This window comes from Silene latifolia, chromosome 8 (assembly GCF_048544455.1).
Source record: "Silene latifolia isolate original U9 population chromosome 8, ASM4854445v1, whole genome shotgun sequence".
NCBI classification, from domain to species: domain Eukaryota; kingdom Viridiplantae; phylum Streptophyta; class Magnoliopsida; order Caryophyllales; family Caryophyllaceae; genus Silene; species Silene latifolia.
This window is the reverse complement of record NC_133533.1, coordinates 140,154-160,176: the sequence shown is the minus strand read 5'-3', so window position 1 is coordinate 160,176 and position 20,023 is coordinate 140,154. Positions and strand designations below refer to the sequence as shown.

The window sequence follows — 20,023 nt, the reverse complement described above, 5'->3', positions numbered from 1 at the left end:
GGGAAGGTCCCGTTTATATAAAAAGAAACTCATAAATGAACAGCTTTTTTTTTTTAAAATAAAAATAGACCACATGAAACCGTCCTGTTATATAATTTGTGCTTGTTAAATTAAGATATTTCCTCTTTATAATTCTCCTATAAAAAAAGACGATATATATGATGACAATATCGAAATTCAGAGGAAAACTTTGCAAGTAATTTGAGACCCAGAATTTGTGATACTCTTTTATTTGGATAGTATAAAATGAAGGTAGAAAGGTACAAGGATTATATGCTAGTTCACATTACACCAAAAAAAAAAAAAAAAAAAAAAAAAAAAAAAAAAAAAAAAAAAAAGATTATACGCTAGCCAAATTAAAATCCCTTCAGCAGCAAATACATAAATAAGGGATCCTTACCTTCTCTTCCATTCTCTTTCACGTTATCTTATGTTTTAAAGCAAAATCACCAACACTAAATCCATCCTTTACGTTTAGCCTTCTCCATCAAGATCCAAGGTAATTAATTAGATACAAAAGGTCCCAAATGTAAGCTACATGAAATATTACAGCCACAGGTTATAACGCCCTCCTGCATAAGTAATGCCAACAATATTCGAATCAAACTCGGGATGGGTAAATGGATGCTCCATATTCCAGCCAACCTTGCTAATACAAATGTCGTGCTGAGTATGTACACACAATACACATTAACTATCCATCATGCTACATTACAAATTGACCTAACTGGTTAACTGGCACAAAGACGCCTATCTATCCTATCATCATACTTTCGCCCGACATACTTGCCAGTGCGGTAAAAGACCAAGGAGCAATCTCCTTGGTTAACTATATAAGACATCGGTATCTCAGATATCTACCCCGGCATAACTCTATCAAGGCCCGCATAGTCACTAAGTTGGTTTTTTAGATTTTCCTAATCCTCGCTTCCATGTGCTCTGCAAAGACAATGGTGAATTAAAACACACAGAAATAATACAGCTTCACATCCCCCAGCAAACAACAAACGGTGAATACTTACAAGAGGCTCATCCTCATCCTCAGCATCTTCATCTTCAACATCACAAGCGCGGCTTTTTTCCAGTGTGTCATTATCTTTTGCCTCCTCACATTCATGTTCAGATGAGTCGTTCCGATTCTCTACACTTGTGTTCGGTTCACGTGTTTTTCTTAAGCCAGAATCAAGAGAATCCTCTGGACTATCAGCTTCTCCTCTTTCTGGACTGGAGTTTGATTCTTCTGTATCAGTCCCAGAAGAACCTCCATATCCTCCTGCAGTGTCTGATTTCTTCTCCACATCACAGGCTCGACTTTCAGGCACCTCGTCAACTCTATCCCCGTTATGTTCACCTGAGAGGCAAAGAGAACCATCAAATTGAAAAATGGCAGAGCTAACTAACTCATCAGATTTACTTCAACCAATATGATATAATAATGCTATAAAATGAAATATCTAGCTACAAGTGCACAGAGCATTCATCTAGGCAATCTACACCTTAACCACAATTCAGAAATTAGATACCGAGCACATTGCACAGTGCGCACAATCAAATATTCTAGCTTTTGTAAACACAAACATTGGATAGCCCTTACCAGACTCAATTTCATCCAAATCAGATGATTCAGATGGTCCAGCATTAGATACATCAGATCTGCTTTTTACTTCATCAGAGTTACTTATTTTCCCTTTTGTTATGGCTTTCCTTCTGGGTGTCAAATTTTTCCTCTGAGACTTTTTACCCTTGCCACCGGATGATCTGCAATTTGAAAAGATGAATTCACAAATACAGAAAACTTCGCTTCCCAAAATGCAAAGAGATCGGATTATAGCCCTCACCTCTTGTTTGATTCCTTGTCACCTGATTCCTCTGAAACCTTACTTTTCTTGTCTGTCTTGCTAGGTAATCTGTAACAAGCAAACTAGTAACATAAAAATCCATTTTTATACGCTACAGAATTCACACTCTGTGCGTATTCTAGGTTTAAACTGAAAGATGAACTAAAATGCTGAGGAACACTAACATTTGTTTAGAAGGACTCTTCATAGTGTTGGCCGTCTTCTGCAAGCAAAAAAAAAAAAGAAGGGTCAGAGATGATGCTCCTCTATTGCCAACCACACTGAAACTCAGTTAGTAACGACATTTTCCTCACAACAAAACGTACTTTTTTAGACCTTGAACCATCATCAACGAGCTCCCAACGCTCCTTATCAAGACGTAGCACTTCCACATCTCCGTCATCATAGAGCACCTTCATAATGAGAAAAACACATGAGACACTGTAAAAGAAACATTATTGGTAGTCTTACCAAAATTACCAAAGAGGCTCACGGATCCCCGCAAATTGCAGGGTAAGAGGGTCGGATGTATGCATCCTTACCCCTATTTTAGCAACATAGAGAGGTTATTTCCGAATGAACCAGGATGAAACTTGTGTCGAGAATTGTAACAAGTGACTACGAGTCACATTTTAAAGAAATGCAGCTAATTTTGTAAGCCATATTACTTTATTCCATCATACTCACGACCAAAGAATAATGAGTCTTTGGCTTTATTGCAAATGGACAGGTTAATGGCAGTGTATGCCAAACAATTTTAACAAGTCTAGATAATTGAAGTAAGACTGTTTACCACATGCTTCTTTTTATCAGGATCATAAGATTTCACCACACCTTGATAAAACCTGTTGAAGTAAACAAATACAATAAATAATCATCTAAAATGATCTTAACAACAGCTTCATAATGCTGATAGACATTTCTTCTAAATAGAATTTCTGAATCTGGTACTGACACAACAAGACAGAAAACAGAACATGAGCATAGTAACAGAAAGTCAAAAGGCCTTACTCCCAACTGTCCCAAGAGAATAATGATTGTGGAACATGAACCACAAAACGTGGCCAATACCACCTCAAAATGTGGTGGTTGTAAACTCAAATTTTAAAACTCAGTAGCACTGCGGTGTCGCATTCCATATTTAATACTGTATTTAATATCATTAATTTATGTAACCCAACCAGTTGAAAGAAGAAAGCCCGCCACCACCTACCCCCTCCTCCCCACATACAAAAATGGAAGGAACCAAATGAAAATTTAAGTAACAGTGAGATGCCAAAATAGTTCTTGATAATTTTTATGAACCGCATGCACCACCTTGAGTTCTTGAGTGTGTTCCTGTATGCCAATTTTGTATAAATTCACAGATTTGTGTGGTACTGTGGTGGCTCAATACATATGCAGTTGAAAGAAACAGGAGTTAGGAACCATGCCCTAGAGAAGAAGCAAAGTAGAAGCGACAAAGTAAAAGTGCTGCTTAGTAGTGCACACTAAATAATAATCACTCCAGCTGTGCAAAAGTCATTTCAACCCTTAAAACTGAAGGTCAGTCCTTGTGCAAATATGCATTTAACATACTAATCCTCATTAAAAGTGTCATCAGAACACAGTAAGCAAGTTTTTAAATATATGGAACATACCGCTTATCCAGTGGCCACCAAATGTTAATTCTGCAGTCAATCAAATCTGTAGTATGACCAGCAGCTTCATTTGAAGTGCACTGACGAATACACACAATCAAGATCAAAATTAAGAATCAGAAAACCATTGGGCCAATGTGGTATAATTATCTCTACGCAGCATGTTTCGCACAAGGAACGACATAGTCACATTTCTTCTCTTTAATGAAGCTTTTTAGTTAAAAGATGTCAAAGCACAATTAAACTGGAAAATTAAGAATAAGACTTCTATACATTTTACATTTTGGGTTAACTTCCATATGCTGAATTGTGATTTAACATGTTATCGAGACTTTCCCAGTATCAAGGAAGCTGTAATAAGTAGTGTGTAGTAGGACCTAGAACCTTTTTGGTTCTTCTAGGAGGTAGTCATGTGGAATACTCTGGATTGATCCAACTGTAGAGAGTTAATTTGCACCAATATACACAGAGAAGAATTTTGGTTGCAGGAACAGTCACGTTATCAAGTGTGACACATGTTGGAGTGTCGGACACGGCTATTTTGGGTGAATTTTCCTATTTTGTGATCTAAATTGAAGTGTCGAAGCGTCGCGGTGTGTCGTGTCGGACATATACGCGTCTGACACGTGACACGGCCAAGTGAAGTGTCGGAGTAACATAGTTGAAAAGTACTGACCTTTGCCAAGCCGGAAACGCTTCTTCTCTTTTGTTTCTTAAGAGATACTGCAGTAGAGTTATCATTACTTGCACTATTATTTTTTATTGACTCTGCCAGCTTTGCCTTCTGTTAAGACAATAATTAGAAGCAAATTCCAGTCACCGACATTCACATCCTACTGAAGAAATGCATAATCTTGAAATATTGACATAAAGATTAGAGTATATAACTCACCTTCCGATCATCAATACTAGTTTCTTCAACATCCTGGCTCTCATCAGTCTTACTTCGTTTAGAGCCTCTGCCATTCACCTTCTTTTTGCTAGGGAACGCCAACAAGTCTGGCTGACTGGCCTTATTCTCTTCTTGCCCTAGAAATGGGCTTTCAGAGGTAGCTTTTATCGAATCCTTACCAGCACTCTGCGAGAAGGAATGTCTCGAAGGGTTCCTAGCTGAAATTGATCTTTTGCGTTTTGGTATGGGTGTCGATTTTGAATCACTTATTTTCCTTTTCTTAGTCTGATTTTCTCCTCTACTTATTGGAGTTGAATGATTGCCATGGTCATTGCCTGATTCAATATTACTTGAGAGCCCCATATTATCCAGATTAATATCCCTAACCACGTCCAAAATGTCAACATCATTTTTAGTGTCAGCCGATAAAGAATTTTCCTTCACCACTGCCTTTGACTTGTTCTTTTGGGATTTTATTCGCTTGATCAGTTTTCCCAGAGGCATTTCATTTCCTTCTATTTCAATGTCTTCCAGAATCTCATCTTGCGGAATTTTCAGATGGACCTACAACGATAGAAAAAACGAACAGTTTATCGACAGTAAAATATGGCGTATAAGAAAAGTGGATTCTTGTCTACATACAGCTCCATTGGCATCCAGTGCAAGTGATTCAAAGTGGGCTGAGACAGATTCTTCCACCAGCCACGTACAAAGATCACCAGCCTATTCAGGAGAGGAAGCAATATTAATTTCGGTTATGTAACTACAAGCAGAAAGCCTGGCTTTCAAGGTAACAATAAAATTGATACGTTATGGCCACCTGGCCGGTGGATCCATGGCTAGAAGCCTAGAATAATATTATAGCATGATGACAACAAGATAAATGAACGACTAAGCTATATGCAATTAGCAAACAGTAACATCCTTAAAGCCAATGGTTGTGCTTAAGCAGAAAAAACGATGATCATCAGACATTAAACTGCCGGTCTTTTATACCTCAGCAACAGCATCTTCTTTGATATCACTTGGTTTGTACAAGATGCACGGTAATGAGACAGAGTCAATGACGCCTTGATTGTCACATGGCTTCCGAGTCAAGTGCTTGACAACCAACAGCCCAAGTTCAGATATGGCGTACGAGTTCTGCAATTCAGGAGGCAAAAAGGATCTCACATCGTATAAAATTCGTACTAATTCCAAATTTCTAAGCATAAAATAGCCACGTTTCTCTCTCCATCCAACGACTTCAGCTTTCTCAAAAATAGAGATATCAGCTGGTATTGCCCTTCATCTTCCAGAACAAAATATTCAAGATGGCCTTGTTTTAAAATCAAAGACAGGTTGTATCAAAGACAGGTTTTAAAATAGGGTAGCACCTTTGATTTCAGTGGATCAACCACATCTTCTGATTGTTTGATACACTGCAATATATATACAACTGTAGGAATAATGTCTTTTCCTTTGTCAGCGTCATTAACATCAGAGATTGTATCGCCATCTCCATGCAAAATTATTGAGAAGAAAAGATGCAGTATTCTACAAAGAGAAAATACAGCAGAATCAGGAACATATAAGGGGAATCAGGAAGCCCTATCAAAAATTCCAACCACTTTTACTGCATGAAGATAACAATAATTCACCTAGCAATTGACAGACCAACGGGGCGTAGCAAGAGGATGAGGCACAAAACAAAAGTACACATCAGAATACTGCAATTTAGTCAGAGAGTGGTGCTAGCAGAGCTTAACCATATCAGATTGGCAAATTCCATGAGAAAATAGTCAGTCATATTCGCCAACGCCTTCACACTATGTTATCATAAACAAGATTTGCTTTATTTTTTATGATGATTGAAAGGATAAATGACACTTTTTTTCGAACGCCCACGTACAAAAGACACCAAGGGAGTGGCACATGTGGCACCTATATTGCATTTATACAATAGGGATAGCTGGAAAATTATCCTCTCAAAATTATTATGGGCAACTCCATCTACAAAAAGAAGAGACGACGAGTACCAGTTGGAATAACGCACTTGAATTAGACAATACCTTCTTAATATACAAGTCGGATAATCCAATTTGAAATGCAATTGGCGTTATGGGTCATCCCGATCTCAGAATCTTACACCAGACTAAGGTTTCTGATTTCTTGCTAAGGCATTGCGTATATTGGTTCGTATCATCTATAATCATCAAACTACCCATGATATTATACTCCAGAAAATATGGATTGCCTCCATCCCACCCTTTGGCGATCAAACAATCTCAACTTTGACTGATAATTTCTCCTATGTATCCATTACAACTTGCAATTGATAGTATGAACATTAATGTTTGATAAATCAAACATGGAGATATCGTTTTTCTAAATATATTTGAGAGATTAATCATTAATGATAAAAATAATCATCGGTTGACCACTAAAGTCGATAGAGGTAGTACAAAATATCCTTGTATTCATTGGCACTTCTATACTATACTTATTAGGATGTTTCATAGCATTACCGATTCACCCAATTGCAGTTTACACAATAGTATTGAATATATGGCTTTCGACACTACATCCCGATTGCCTTGTTTAGGTTTTAATTATCTCTTTGAAGTGGTATCAAGAGCACTGTACACAGAGACCTAGATGAAAGAGCACGGGTCGGTTACTCGGTTCCACAAATACATCATGATACGTCTCTTTTCTCCTAAAATTTGAGTCAAATCAAAGTGTATAGAACTTAATGGTATGGAAGGAGTAGTATTTATCTATTGACATCAAAATTTAAAAGTGAAAAGCACACCCTGTCCGCCCTGACTTTATTGGTAAATTGTGGCTAAAAGTTAGGAAGCAAACAAAGCTGAATAGTAATAAAATAAGCTAATTCAAGGAGTTTCATGAGAAACAGAGGGGCTTTCTTAGAGATCAGGGATCTCAACAAAGCTCCAAATTAAGAGCTAAACAACTTAAGAGTCTAAAAGGACACAAAAAAATGAAAGATGAAAAAATTGTACAAATAAACACACACACTCCATCTGCGCCATTGTTCACGAATAAACAGCATTCCCTAAATAAGCTTGAAAAAAGAGTTATGCATACCTTTCTAGCTTAATCCAGAGGTAATGAAGTAATACTCCAGATAAACATAATAAGAATCGCTACTTAGATACGCAAACAGTAATTGAATGGGAGAATAATCATGTCAATAACCATTATCACAACCACTAGCATAATAGCATTGGTATTTTAGTTATAATAACTGTCTAATCATTTCAGTAAGCACCAGTTTCCAGAATCACCAAAAATAAATATTCATTATCAAATGCGTGAGAATCAAGTAGAGCATACCGATACAATGGTTCAACTGCTCTGACATCCCTGCATTGATTAAAACTAGGGCACATAGGATGATGAGCAAGCGCATGAACCAAGAACGGAAGCATATATTCAGGATAAGACAACTGAGAGTTTCCATCAGACTGCAAGGAGTGTTGTCGGGCTTTCATTTGCCGACACATATGCACGACATCGGCAAGATTATGTTTATCCTGCATAAGGAAGCCAAATACAAAAGTGTGCAAAAGATACATGTCATACAACCCTGACAAGTTTAAGCATGGTTTTAGAAATGCAACTAAATGTGGACTATACCTCATCCAGCTCCGCATGCTTTGATCCAAAAATGTCTATCAGAAATGCACATGCATATTTCACATCCAAAACACGATCTTTTATGTACTGATGAACTTTGCTGAGGAAGAGTTTCCTGGCTTGACGGTAGTTTATCTGCATGATCAAGACACCAATATTAATTTATAAAAACAGAAAGGCTTAGTGAGACTGAATAATGAGATTTAATAGGTATTTACGGGAAACGTTCCAGAATGGAGAGACATGAAAGAAAGCTAACAATACTAAACAACTTTCTTCCTTTCATTTCCTCTATATTTAGCTGATCAAAGCAAATCCATTTGAATCAATAACAAAAAATTCAATTCCGGTTTTATATAGTTTTTCTTTATTTTCTCTACCCTTCTCATCTCCCTTTTTCGAATCATCATCAATGATGACAAGTTTTGAGGCTTCATTGATGTAAAATACTAGTACAGTATGAAGGGTAGTGTAACTTTCTTGATTGGGATTAATTTATAGGCCTTGGGCATGATTCCAGTGTCAAAGAGATCAAAGAAATGAAGCCTAAAGTACGACACGCTGTGACACACCTCACTCTGCCATGGAAATAGCGATCTACTCCCTTAATCTCAGTGGTCACTTCGTAAGGGAAGGAGAGTATGATCCGTATCATGGGTCTCCCAAACTGGTACCACTACAGCTAAAATGTGTGGGACCAAAACATGTCATGATTGCTACTTCATGGAGTTTAACCCAAGGGAAGTCATTCAGAAAGTCCAATTTCATTCCTATTAAGTTTCTCTTCCTTTACTTTCTCTATCCTTCTCATCTTCTTTCAGATCACGATAGATCATGAAACATGCTATGAGGTACATTTTTTTTTTTTTTTGGTCTAAACCATCCGGTAATCCGAGCCACATTGGGCCGACTAATCCGGATTTCGGGGCGTGTCCAAGGATTACGGTATTTAAACCCCTCCCAATCGCAGTTGTGGGGGATCGATCCGCAGACCTCCCTACCAAGCGCAGCCCCATGCTACCACTGCGCCAACCAACGATTGGTATGCTATGAGGTACATTGGTGTTAATATATAGTACCCTTCAAGTAAATGATCAATTGTCAACTTAGCAAGTTTTACCAAAGAGAAGCCATATAGAAATCTTCTAATAACAAAGAGAAGCCATATGGAAATCTTCTAATATAACAAAGGGTTATTTAATGGTAATACTCCAAACTATTTGGGTGCTTCTCAAAATACTCTAAGCTATAATTTAACTACCAATATAACCAACTATTACACTCATTTACTTTTAATAGAATTGGGCCTTTATTAACCTATAATAATAGGTAAAAAAGTCAACTTTCTCCTTGTATATGAATCTTCATCTCCTTCCTCTACCCTATACCAAAAAATCCAGAAAACCCAGAAACCCCACTCCATATTACCAAAAAAAATCAATCAAAATCACACAAAAATCCTAATTAACTTAATTAAATCAATGATAGTACAAAATCAGAACACCAAATCAGAACAATTACCTTAAAAACAAATTACAAAGAGCCCTAGAATATAATCACGCTTATCATGTTTAATCTCTCTACAAACATCACCCGCATCAATCGGCAAATCACGCTCATTCTCACTAGCCCTAACCCTAAATTCCTCGATTGCAGCCGCCTGCTTCTCTCCCTATCATCATCATCAACAACAGCAATCCTAGCAAGAACATCTTCAACAACACTAACACTCGCCAACTTAAAGAAGCAGCAGAAAAACCTTTCTATTTGTACTGGTTTTAAGGTTAATTTGTTACTATTTTTGTTTTTAATGAGTGAGAATGAGAAGAAGAAGAAGTATAGTGCTCAAGAATTAAGAGACAACAATGTAACAGCCTCTAATTTCCATTGAGAATAAAGTCTAAATGCCTCCAGCACATAAACCAAAAGAGAAAATACATGATAAAATAAAAATATAAAAGAACCGAGTAAAAAAGTAAAGACTTTTTAAAACTAGCAAACCCAGAAATTAATCAATTGAAACGGGGTCATATATTAATGAATTAGATATATTAAGAGTAATTGAAAGGAAATAACATCATGGTTTAATTTTGCAATGGAATTGAAGAAAGAAACTAAGAAAGTGAAGGTTTAATTTTTGTTGAGGAATTATATAAGAGAAACAAAAGGGGGTAAAAAAGGGGGAAGAATGAAGAAGAAGGTGAAGAATTCACCTGAAGATGAGATTAGGAAAACATCAATGGGGCAGGGCGTGTTGACAAGAATCAACAATGGTAGAAAAGAAGAGGGGTTAAAATATTTTAACCGGCTTAGCAGGTAGCCGGTCTATATATTCTAATACGAGGGAAAGGGTGTCAAAGTTGAGTATATTAATAGTTAAAATAAAGTACGTAGTATTTTAAGAAGCACCATAATAGTTTGGAGTATTGGCATTAAATAACCCTATAACAAATTATCCAGCCGAAGCTCACCTCAACAGTCCTCAAAGCAAGATGGAAAACATCAACAGGTATCTTATTTTCCCAATATCTTGCAAGACGAAGAATAGCTTTTGCGGAAGCAACCTTTAAGTGAGCCTTATCCACAGGACTGCAAACGATTACAAAAGAAAAAAAATTAAACATCTACAATGTGAGCAATGCACCAAAAATAATACTTCCTCTATTCTAACCAATTCACTACATTTTCCATTTTGGGTTGTTCCATCTAATTCAATACATGTGTATTTGTAGTAACTTTATGTATTCACAGTCTCTAACATAACTCATCATTTCCAAGTTCTAACCATGTGAGCATGGACCTGTTATAACTTGTAACAGTATAGTCCACTTAAACCAAAGGGCCAAAATATAATCTCACTCTTCTTTCCCTAATTCTATCAGATTTATGTCACCTTTCTATCACTTTTTTACACTTTATTCTAATTCTATTGTCTTAAATATTGAGCCAGAATCCATATGTTGTGAAGCTGAATGGACGGAGGGAGTAAGGATCAATAGCAATTGTGCAAAATTACTTCTTCAAAATTATGAGCAATACAGTACCTTGATTCCAATTCTCGTGAGATTTCTCCAAAGGAAAGCATATTTCTAAGAATCTGTATAAGACTATCAATCCCACCACGAAGGTGAGCATCCTTGACAGGCAAGTAGCTCTTGACCAGCGTCTTAATGCCAAATATCTGGTCAAAAACAGAGAAAATGATGGACAATGCTGTGCAATATCATCTAAAAAATGTGAAGTGAAAGTTATTATTATTCAGCGATGACAACCAGATGAATACAATTAGCAGATCTGTAAACAACTCAGTCTTGCAAGCCGGTTAAGGAGTCAAAAAAAAAACAGTGAAAGATTAGCAACCTTTAATTGGCAAAGTTCACTCTCATCACGCCAACGTGCTTTTGATTTATCCTGACCCTTCTGCAAGTATTACACATGAATTAATACAGGATAAATTATGTATCCTCTAATATAAAAAGAAAAAAGAAGAAATGAGGAGAAACTTTGTGCATTTTCCACACTCCAAAACAGCCCTTACATTAGAGACCTGACACTTATCAAACTAAAGGATTCAAGGCATGACATGAGAGAACATGGATGTTACAGTCTATTACATGGATGTCGCACCGGTCATATGGGGGGTTGATGTGGGATTTATATAGGAATGGGCTCTCTCGCCCTTTAGGCTACTTTTGGGGATGGATTCTCCTATTAACTATATCAACGAAATTTTCAACCTAATCAGCTACGGAGTATGTCATCCGTTTCCAATTAACCCTCAAAGTTTCAACCCTAAATTTCAAAGCTGAATTTCATGAACTGCGAGTCCTCTTCAACAACCACCACCATAAGAAGGTACTCTCCCCCCCCCCCCCCCCTCCCTCCCCCCTCTCTCTCCCAAGTTTCTTTTACTTCCCTGGTCTATCAGGAGCCTTTGAGGTCTCGAATAAAAGCGCTGTGTGTGTGTAATTTGGAATATTAGTTAGTTATATTATATGCAACTGAATGGTTATAGTTAGCCTAAGGGAGAGATTACATTTGTAAAGAATAAATATAAGAGAGCCAAATGATTGATGTGGATGCAAGAGTGAGTTTGTAGTCAAGCCAACAAATGTGGGGCATTTTGTGGATGCCGATATAAACTGTTTATCCAGTAATTGATTTTTTGAAATCTAAACATGTTATTCATAACAAGTTCAATGATCGTCATGGTATTACCAATTCGTTCTCCCTTTTTTTTCATTTGTTTTTACATTCAAGTAGTTTGTGAATATTTATGGTTGGAGTCAACAATTGGTCTTGCTTTCTTATAAAAAGCAACTTAACTTCCTAGAGGTCCGAGAATCATGTTGGAAGGAATGAGCTCAAACTTAGCAATTAAAACAAGAAAGTTAGGGCCTTACTCGAAGAGACCACATTATACTTTTCACTTTTACAGTAATAAGTACTAACATACCAGTATTTTGATTGCGTATGATCTATTTTCCTTCCAAGCATTATTTTGTATTTATTCATGTTTCTATTACTATAATTTATGCACATGTAACTAAATAAAGTGCCACATGGCCTTATCTTGGGCTTATTTTGTTCGAACCTTTTTTTCTAATTGGGAGATTAGTACAGATATAATTAACCAACCGGACTTGTGCTGCCTTGCGTTGCACGTGCCCTCTTACTGATTTCAAAAATAGAAGGCAAAACCAAAGTGGGTCAACAAGATCACAAGATGACATACATGAGTTAGTTCCAGAATTTTGCTTTTAATGAAGTTTACGATCTCAGTTTCTCTGGTCTCAAAAACCGCCATTGCCGTCTGCGCAATGCACCCAAGTGACTGAAGTACAGTAGGTAGATGTGCCTTCTCCTCCATCATATCAACAAGCCTCTGCACAATCAACATGGAAGTATAAGGTTTGCCCAGCATTAAATCCAAAATAGGACTGCATCCCAAAGATAAAAGGTACTCTCTTGCAACAAAGTCCTCCTCCATTGAATGGATGAGCTTCATTTTCTTAATGGCGAAAACTAATCAAGTCATATGACATTTTTACTCGTAATATACCTAAGAAATTACCGTTTTCCCCAGTTGGAATGCTTATAAATTAAATCACCCACATGCAAGTTAATTACCTAAATATCTTGTAAATTCTCACAGAAGTTGAGAAGTATTGTCTTTTGTTACTAGAAAATATGAAACAGAAGACAAGGAGACTTCTCTAAATCACTAACTACCACATTCCCCCTGACAAAGGGTAATTAAGAGCATCCGCAAAGGTGAGGCTCCCCATATTTTCTCTTTTCTTATTCGTCCACCTCATTTTCCACTAACTTTTCCATTTACCCTCTCCATTTCATAACTATATCTATGCAACAATGGGGTTCCCCAATTCACACAAAAAAATTTGGAAACCTTCCCAAAAGTAACACAAATTGCTTTACTTTTTTTGGGGGGACCTTCCCTAAAAACAGTGGAGCCCCATTTTATGGGGAGGTTGGTGCTCATTTGAAGAAAGAGAAGGCAAATGGGGAGGTGATTTCTCTCCTTTGCGGATGCTCTAAAGCACCCATTTCTTGAGCTTATAAGGAATAAATAATCAAACCCCAAGGTAATCTACACATTGGTGAACCCCAGAAAACGTAAGAGAATTCCTCTCAAGCCACGCACCAAAAATACCGAAAGAAACACACAATTCCATAGAAATTTCCCATCTTCAATTGGGAACGCCCATTCGCTAGCCGAATATTCAACAAACGCAACCAAGGGAGAAAGCAAAGTCCCAGTGTTAGAACAATTGAAAACCATCCTGGTAACATTACAACAAATGGCATAAAAAGGTATAATCAAACCTTGCAAAGCACAGAAAGGGAACGAAGCCCATCATCCTTTGTTATTGCTGCAAGAGCATGAACAGCATACTTTGCCTGCCTTCTAGTACCTTCGAGACAGAGTCTTTCCAGCATAAGATCTACAGAACTGCGATAATTGACAAGTTATACAGACTACAAGAAACAAAATAGGCTTCAGAGAGAATGCAGAGCAGAAGTAAAACCTGGATGAGGTAGCCAGTTTTTCTCTAATAGTACCACCTGCCCTTGCTAAGACATGCAAAATGCCTTCTTTTACAATTTCATTGTCGTCTTCAAGCAGGTGAAGTAAATCCTCTTCACTCCCCACAAATAACAAAGGACTGTAGCTTGCTAGAATCTGTTTAAAAAATAAAACAAACAAGCAACTTCTGAAATGACAGGGTCGTAGGCACAGAAAATAGCCAATCAAGATGAAAATTCTACTTGCATTTTCTCTTGTTTATAGTTAAATCTTTCCCTTTAAAGTAACTTTCAGCACTTGGGAGGCGAGGATGTATAATGAAGTTAAGAAGTAAAACAGATGGTAGAATGTCCGAAACACCGCAAATTTAAGATGATGGCACTAGTACTAATTCAAACTTCGGATGAAAGGAAATCAGCCCTATAAGCTATAGCCAAACATACAAAATCACTAAAGCACGCAGCAAAACCAGCTAAATGTACCAACATGTAGAGGGCTACAAAATAGAACTACAAAAGCACCATCTTAGACTTCATCATCTGATAAGAGCTGGGGAACAGAGACTTTACCACCAGCATGTTGGCACAAGACAAGCAGGTTTCTTGATTTCCAACAGATTTTTGCACTGCAAGTTCTAAGAGAATTTCTTTCACATGATCCTTGCTGAAAAGCATGTATGAACACTTCACCGAAAGTACATTCATGAAATCAAAGATGCGATGCTTTTCACCGAGAATTTCGAGTAGCTCATCCTGCGGATGATAACACAACCAAAACTAATATGATTAGAATACAGATAATTCATGGTAAAACATTCACTAAGTTGTGTAATGTTCAACACTGAAAAAATAATCATGGTAGAGGAACCAGATCCACATGCTCTTAATAGAATCTACATTAAGAACTACAATTACAGTGAGTCTTGTACAGCACCTGACTGGCACGAGCTTGATGGAAGCTAGTAGTTGGATCCAGTAGAGCCGGTAAAATTCTCCATATATTAGCATCTTTTACTTGATCAAGTGCCAAAAATCCTTCCTCAGCTTTTGCAGGATCCACAAAAAATCTTGACATAACTCGAAACAAAAGAATAACTTTTTTCTGATTATCTGTGGCATCTGTTGCATCATCATCCTGCATTTAAGGGAACGCAATCAGATCTAACGGAATATTATAGTGTGGAAGTATTTGACATCGAAATGAAATTGTAAAACTTGTTTCATATTCCAAACCTTATATGTCTGCTTAAGAGCGAGATACTTCTGCATTTCTTGTTGCAACCTTGAGCATGAATCATGGGCAAAAAAATTGAAACAAAATCACAAAGAAGCTTCTGAGCCAAAAAAAAGAAACTCATACTCAGTACATTAATAGACTTTAACAGCATCCAATTGCATTACCTTTGCTTCTGCTCCAAAATCTTCTCCAGAGCTTTAACCTCTACTTTGTCCAGTCCAACCAAAATTCTTATCCAGTGATTCACTACATCTTTAACAGCAAACTCAGGCGGAAACAATGCTCCGCAGAGAACAGATTCAATTGCATCTGACCTGTCGTGAAAAACAGTCTACCTTAATCGAATGACAAGCGTGCAGTGTGAAAAAAAAGGCACGTGAAAAACCTCCCACCAGAACTCAGGAGAAACATTCCTCAAATTTCAATACGGCGAACTTTCACAAGAACAAAAAATTAAAAGAACATGCTAAGAAAGCTGTGTGCAGCTGAAAACAAGACTTAACAAAGTAGAAAGCAAGGTCCCAATAAGGAACAGTCCCAACAAGTACATTGCTACCATCTAGAAGAGACTCAAGGTCAACAGCGCCTTAGACCCAACACAATTTGGGGTCGGCTAACATGAGCGTCCCTCGTCCATGGATGTCGTGATGTCCACAGTGGACAGCTGTTGTCATATTCTATGCACTATTACAGGCTGTCTTTTATTCCAGACTGAACCTAAAATTGTGGATAGGTTCCTTCTTTTTGAATGACATTTGAACTTGAAGTTCTATTGTCTGCTAATAGCAGGCAAACATACTCTATTGTAGCTGCTGGAATCAATGATATCTCATAAAAAATAGTAATAAAATTCAAAGAGCCTAGCAGCAAGGCATATTAGTAATATCAAGAGTTCCTTATTTTCAGTGATGCATTAATCTATATTCAGTGAGACTTCACTGTCCTAGTTTTTCAGCAAGAAGAGTTATCACTGATTAATCCTCTAAGGGGCTACTAACCGTGGCACTATACTTAGTCTCACGACTATTAAGGATAGTAAAACTATTCACTCAAATAAGAGGAAGGTCAGGAACATTCCAAAAAAAATTGGAGGAGAAAAGGTCAAAGTCAGATAAGGACAGATTAAGAATAGTAGTGAGAGAATAGAAAATAATAAAGTGTGTGTCAATGACTAAACTCACCGGAAATCTTTGTCATAGAAACATCTCAAGATTTTCCCAGGTATCCAGTCATATTCAAAAGCACATCCCTCCTTGCATTTTACCGAGTAAAGCCTGTAAATCTCAGCGAGTCTGTCCAAAGTATATCTCTTGACAAGTAGCTGCACAAACAAAGCTTGATCAAAACACAATACTGAATAAAATATGACTGAAATTATGTAAATGAAAGGTCTTTACGAATTTGTCACGAAGACGTTCTGCAACAAGTTTTGTTGTTTCAATTGGAACAGAGTCAAGTTTGAAACAAGCAACATCACACACAACTGCAACAACTTGCTTCCGGACATTTTCATCATAGTCCAAGAGCCGATCACATAGGGCAGCTGCAGAATTTGAAATGACAAATTTCAATAACCCATACAGCCATTGTTTAGAAATTAAAATCATATGAAACCATACTAATCAATTGTTACCAAAAATTTGAGGAGCTTCGGGTCTTGATGGATTTGAAAGAAGACACTTTTTCACAAAGTCAAGTACAGTCATCCGCACTTCGACAACCCTATCTGTTAACCTCTTTAAGAACTCCACAAATATAGGTTGAAAGGCTTCAGGGATAACAGAGGTTGGAATGGCAAAAAGCTCACCAACCAAATTAACTGCTCTAATGCGAGCTTCTGACTGGTCGTTCTGTGTGTAAGCAAAGCAATGTTCAGCGATCTTCAACAAGTAATATTTAAGAGCAAAAGAAACACACCCATTGTAAATAATAAAACTTGTCGTATAGAGCAAGAAAGTCTAGGAGATTGAATTTCATGAAAGAAGTTCACGAGATGCAGCTTAAGAAGTATCAAAACTAGCAAAGTCAAACGAATCGATGATAGTATATATTATACGGAGTACATAAGTTCAAAATCGGTAGTTACCAGTAGTTCACCAGTTATGTATGGAATAATGCCGGATAAAATCTGAGGTGAACAACGGTACAAATCATATATAACACCGTGGTAGTCAATGCGACAATTTGAAGGACCGTCCTCTGACATTGATGATATAAGGAATTGTTTGACAACTGGTTCAAGTTTAGCTGCACAACTCTCAATAACATTCATGGCAAGCTTCCTTGCAGCCTCACTAACACCCTACGCAACAAGAAAAAACAAAATATATCAACTAGAAATGCATTGAAAAGTGATAGGGAGCACAGCCTCAGGTACATCCTATCTTTAAGCACCCAAAAAAAATACAAAATATATACATAATAATTAATAAAATGAGAATTGATCAAACTAATGATGTTAGTTAGAGAAGATGCCCTCACTTTTATACTACGTCCCAGCGTTGAAAGCAAAATAAGTAGCAATTCTTCACTGATCTCCTCACTTTCATCCAGAAGAACATACATGATATTTTCCATTGACGTGAAAACATTTTCTGGATGATCATCTCTGCAATCAAAACATATGAAGCTTCAAGATACAGATCAAATATAAAAATGAAAATAAAAAATAAAAATAAAATAAAAACTGCCAATTCTCTTTATTCTCAGTGACACGGCACATAGTCCTCACATTTTGGCAACTTCAAGTACAATGTTCCTTTCTTATTGTTATGACACCTTAATTTAGGCACATAGAAGTACTCCTATAAACCAGCGAAGTCAAGAGGGACATCTCATCGAGGTTGAAACCAGAAAAAAAAAAACAAGCAGGTGACTTTAATAGTCTACCACATACAGAAGCGTGATTCAAATGTTAAGTGTGTTTGTTAAAGGAAGAGAAAAAGAAAGATACCTTGCAACAGCGAAAAAGGTCCTGAAGAGTTCATTGACTAGATCATCACATTCAAGATCTAACATTACAACACATGACCTGTATCTGGCAAGTGTCTCCAATATAATGACTCGCTTAGCAAAAGCAGGGCCGGTTATCTCATTTAGAGCACTAAAAGTAGTAACAATCAAACGGAAAACATCCTGCAAAGATGGAAAGTTTATAGAAATGTAGGGAAATATGAAGGAATATATAAAAAAAAAAAAAAAAAGAGAGAGAGAGAGATAGGAAAGTGGAATAATACCTTGAGGATATCATCACTGTAGGGTGCTTCAGGGGCAGTGATACGAGTGATCTCACAAAGACAGGACGCAACAATAAGTTGAACATCCTTATCAAGGTGTTTGAGAAGATGGGGTTTGACAATGGCCTTGAAGAAGGGTTGCATTGATTCAAGTATTTGAGGTGGAGGAGACTGGTCGAGATCGGAAAGAATAGCAGAGGCTTGCTGGAATAGCGAAAAGAAAAGGAAGCATTAAAGACATAAGTATGCAGAGAGCAAGCAGATCCTTATAGACGACGAGTAATTTAATTTAATTTAATTGGAGCCGAAAATAGAAATAGAGTGCAAAAGGGGAAACAAACAGTAAGAATGATACGGAAGTGGAGTAAAAGTTGTTGGTAGCTGAAAGTATTGGCAACACGAAAGTGAAATTAAGAAAGACAAAGGAAGAATGCCGGAAACAAACAAGAAAACAAGACAAGGAAGAAGAGGAAGAAGAAGACGAACCTTTAAGAGCTTGAGAAGAGTGTCTTTGGAAGGAGGAGGAGGGTCGAGCTTGGATCCCAGCTCCCTCAGCTCCTCACCCTGTTGCTGCTGCTGCTGCTGCTGCTGCTGCCGTTCCATTTCAATTCAACTGCAACGCCAATTCAATTAGGGTTTCCAATTCAATTCAATTCAATTCAATTCGATTCAATTGAATTCCCCAGACGCAATTCGCAGCTCACTCACGGGGCTCATGCAATTGGATTTCAATCTTTCTCTCTCTCTTTCTCTTCCCTCCCTCTGTTATTACGTAATTTTATTATATGAATGAATGGGTATATCGCGTCCTGGTCTTTTGAGACTTTGAGTTTCAACTGTCTAAGTATGTATACTCACTCCACTATGCTTTTCTTACAACTTAGCCACATGCTCCCTTATTCTCCTTCTTTTCTGCCTATCCGGTTGCTAGTTACTACTTGCTCACAAATTTCACTCTTATCACAATTATAATTATTATAACCCGACCTTTCAATTCAGCTCTTTCAGCTACTATTATATACTGAGTACAATATTATTACACACCTAATATAATCAATTTACACGCTATATTTAATTACATATTTATCTTTTATTTGTCATTCATCTCTACACTCATTTTATATGTATTATTATGTGTCAATTCATTTAATTTACATAAACCTTCAACTTCCCCTTACATCACTTAAAAATTAAAACTAACCCATTTTCACCGCAAAAATTAGCAAAATCTTACTTGTATTCTTTACTATGAATAAAAATTCAAATACAAGCTATCCAGCCTCCTTTGTCATTAATTTAAGAGTCACTTTTTCACACACGGAATTTACTCTTTCACATACAACTTTACCTACTTTTCTCTTGTCATTTTTTTAATTTGTTCTCCCTTCTACTGAAAGCCAATTCATAGACTATACATCTGAGGTAGTACCTCTTATTATTTATTTTCTGAGTTTTATTTTAAAGTTTTTGAGTTCTGTTTTAGTATAAAG

At 37.0% G+C, this 20,023-nt stretch overlaps 1 protein-coding gene across 2 annotated transcripts; it reads right to left on the bottom strand.

Annotated features, from left to right (window-relative positions):
- Window positions 1–487: 487 nt before the first annotated feature.
- Window positions 488–19,479, bottom strand: LOC141595890 (sister chromatid cohesion protein PDS5 homolog A). Of its 2 annotated transcripts, none has more exons than XM_074415838.1 (33): window positions 19,020–19,479; window positions 18,534–18,737; window positions 18,251–18,432; window positions 17,779–17,905; window positions 17,384–17,599; window positions 16,931–17,147; window positions 16,695–16,840; window positions 16,479–16,618; window positions 15,462–15,611; window positions 15,294–15,342; window positions 14,995–15,195; window positions 14,631–14,813; window positions 14,063–14,217; window positions 13,860–13,986; window positions 12,748–12,897; window positions 11,373–11,432; window positions 11,057–11,193; window positions 10,484–10,601; window positions 8,013–8,147; window positions 7,710–7,909; window positions 5,747–5,906; window positions 5,367–5,513; window positions 5,013–5,093; window positions 4,371–4,934; window positions 4,155–4,262; window positions 3,479–3,558; window positions 2,632–2,683; window positions 2,165–2,251; window positions 2,024–2,061; window positions 1,839–1,907; window positions 1,595–1,758; window positions 1,023–1,351; window positions 488–939 (listed from the first exon to the last, which is right to left on the bottom strand). In XM_074415838.1, exons 1-33 carry the CDS (start codon window positions 19,134–19,136, stop codon window positions 895–897), a joined length of 4,938 nt encoding a protein of 1,645 aa, XP_074271939.1. In that variant the 5' UTR covers window positions 19,137–19,479; the 3' UTR covers window positions 488–894. The 2 variants fall into 2 exon arrangements, with proteins under 2 accessions (XP_074271939.1, XP_074271941.1); XM_074415840.1 differs by having other exon boundaries at window positions 2,024–2,058.
- Between the last annotated feature and the right edge of the window lie 544 nt (window positions 19,480–20,023).

Excerpts from the sequence above, each read along its gene's own strand:
- LOC141595890 (XM_074415838.1), bottom strand. The coding sequence starts at position 19,136 with ATGGAACGGCAGCAGCAGCAGCAGCAGCAGCAGCAACAGGGTGAGGAG. Across the intron at positions 12,898-13,859 it reads CCCTTTCTGTGCTTTGCAAG|AGGCTTGTTGATATGATGGA; the intron begins GTTTGATTATAC and ends TTGATTGTGCAG. Across the intron at positions 1,908-2,023 it reads AAGAGTCCTTCTAAACAAAT|ATTACCTAGCAAGACAGACA; the intron begins GTTAGTGTTCCT and ends TGCTTGTTACAG.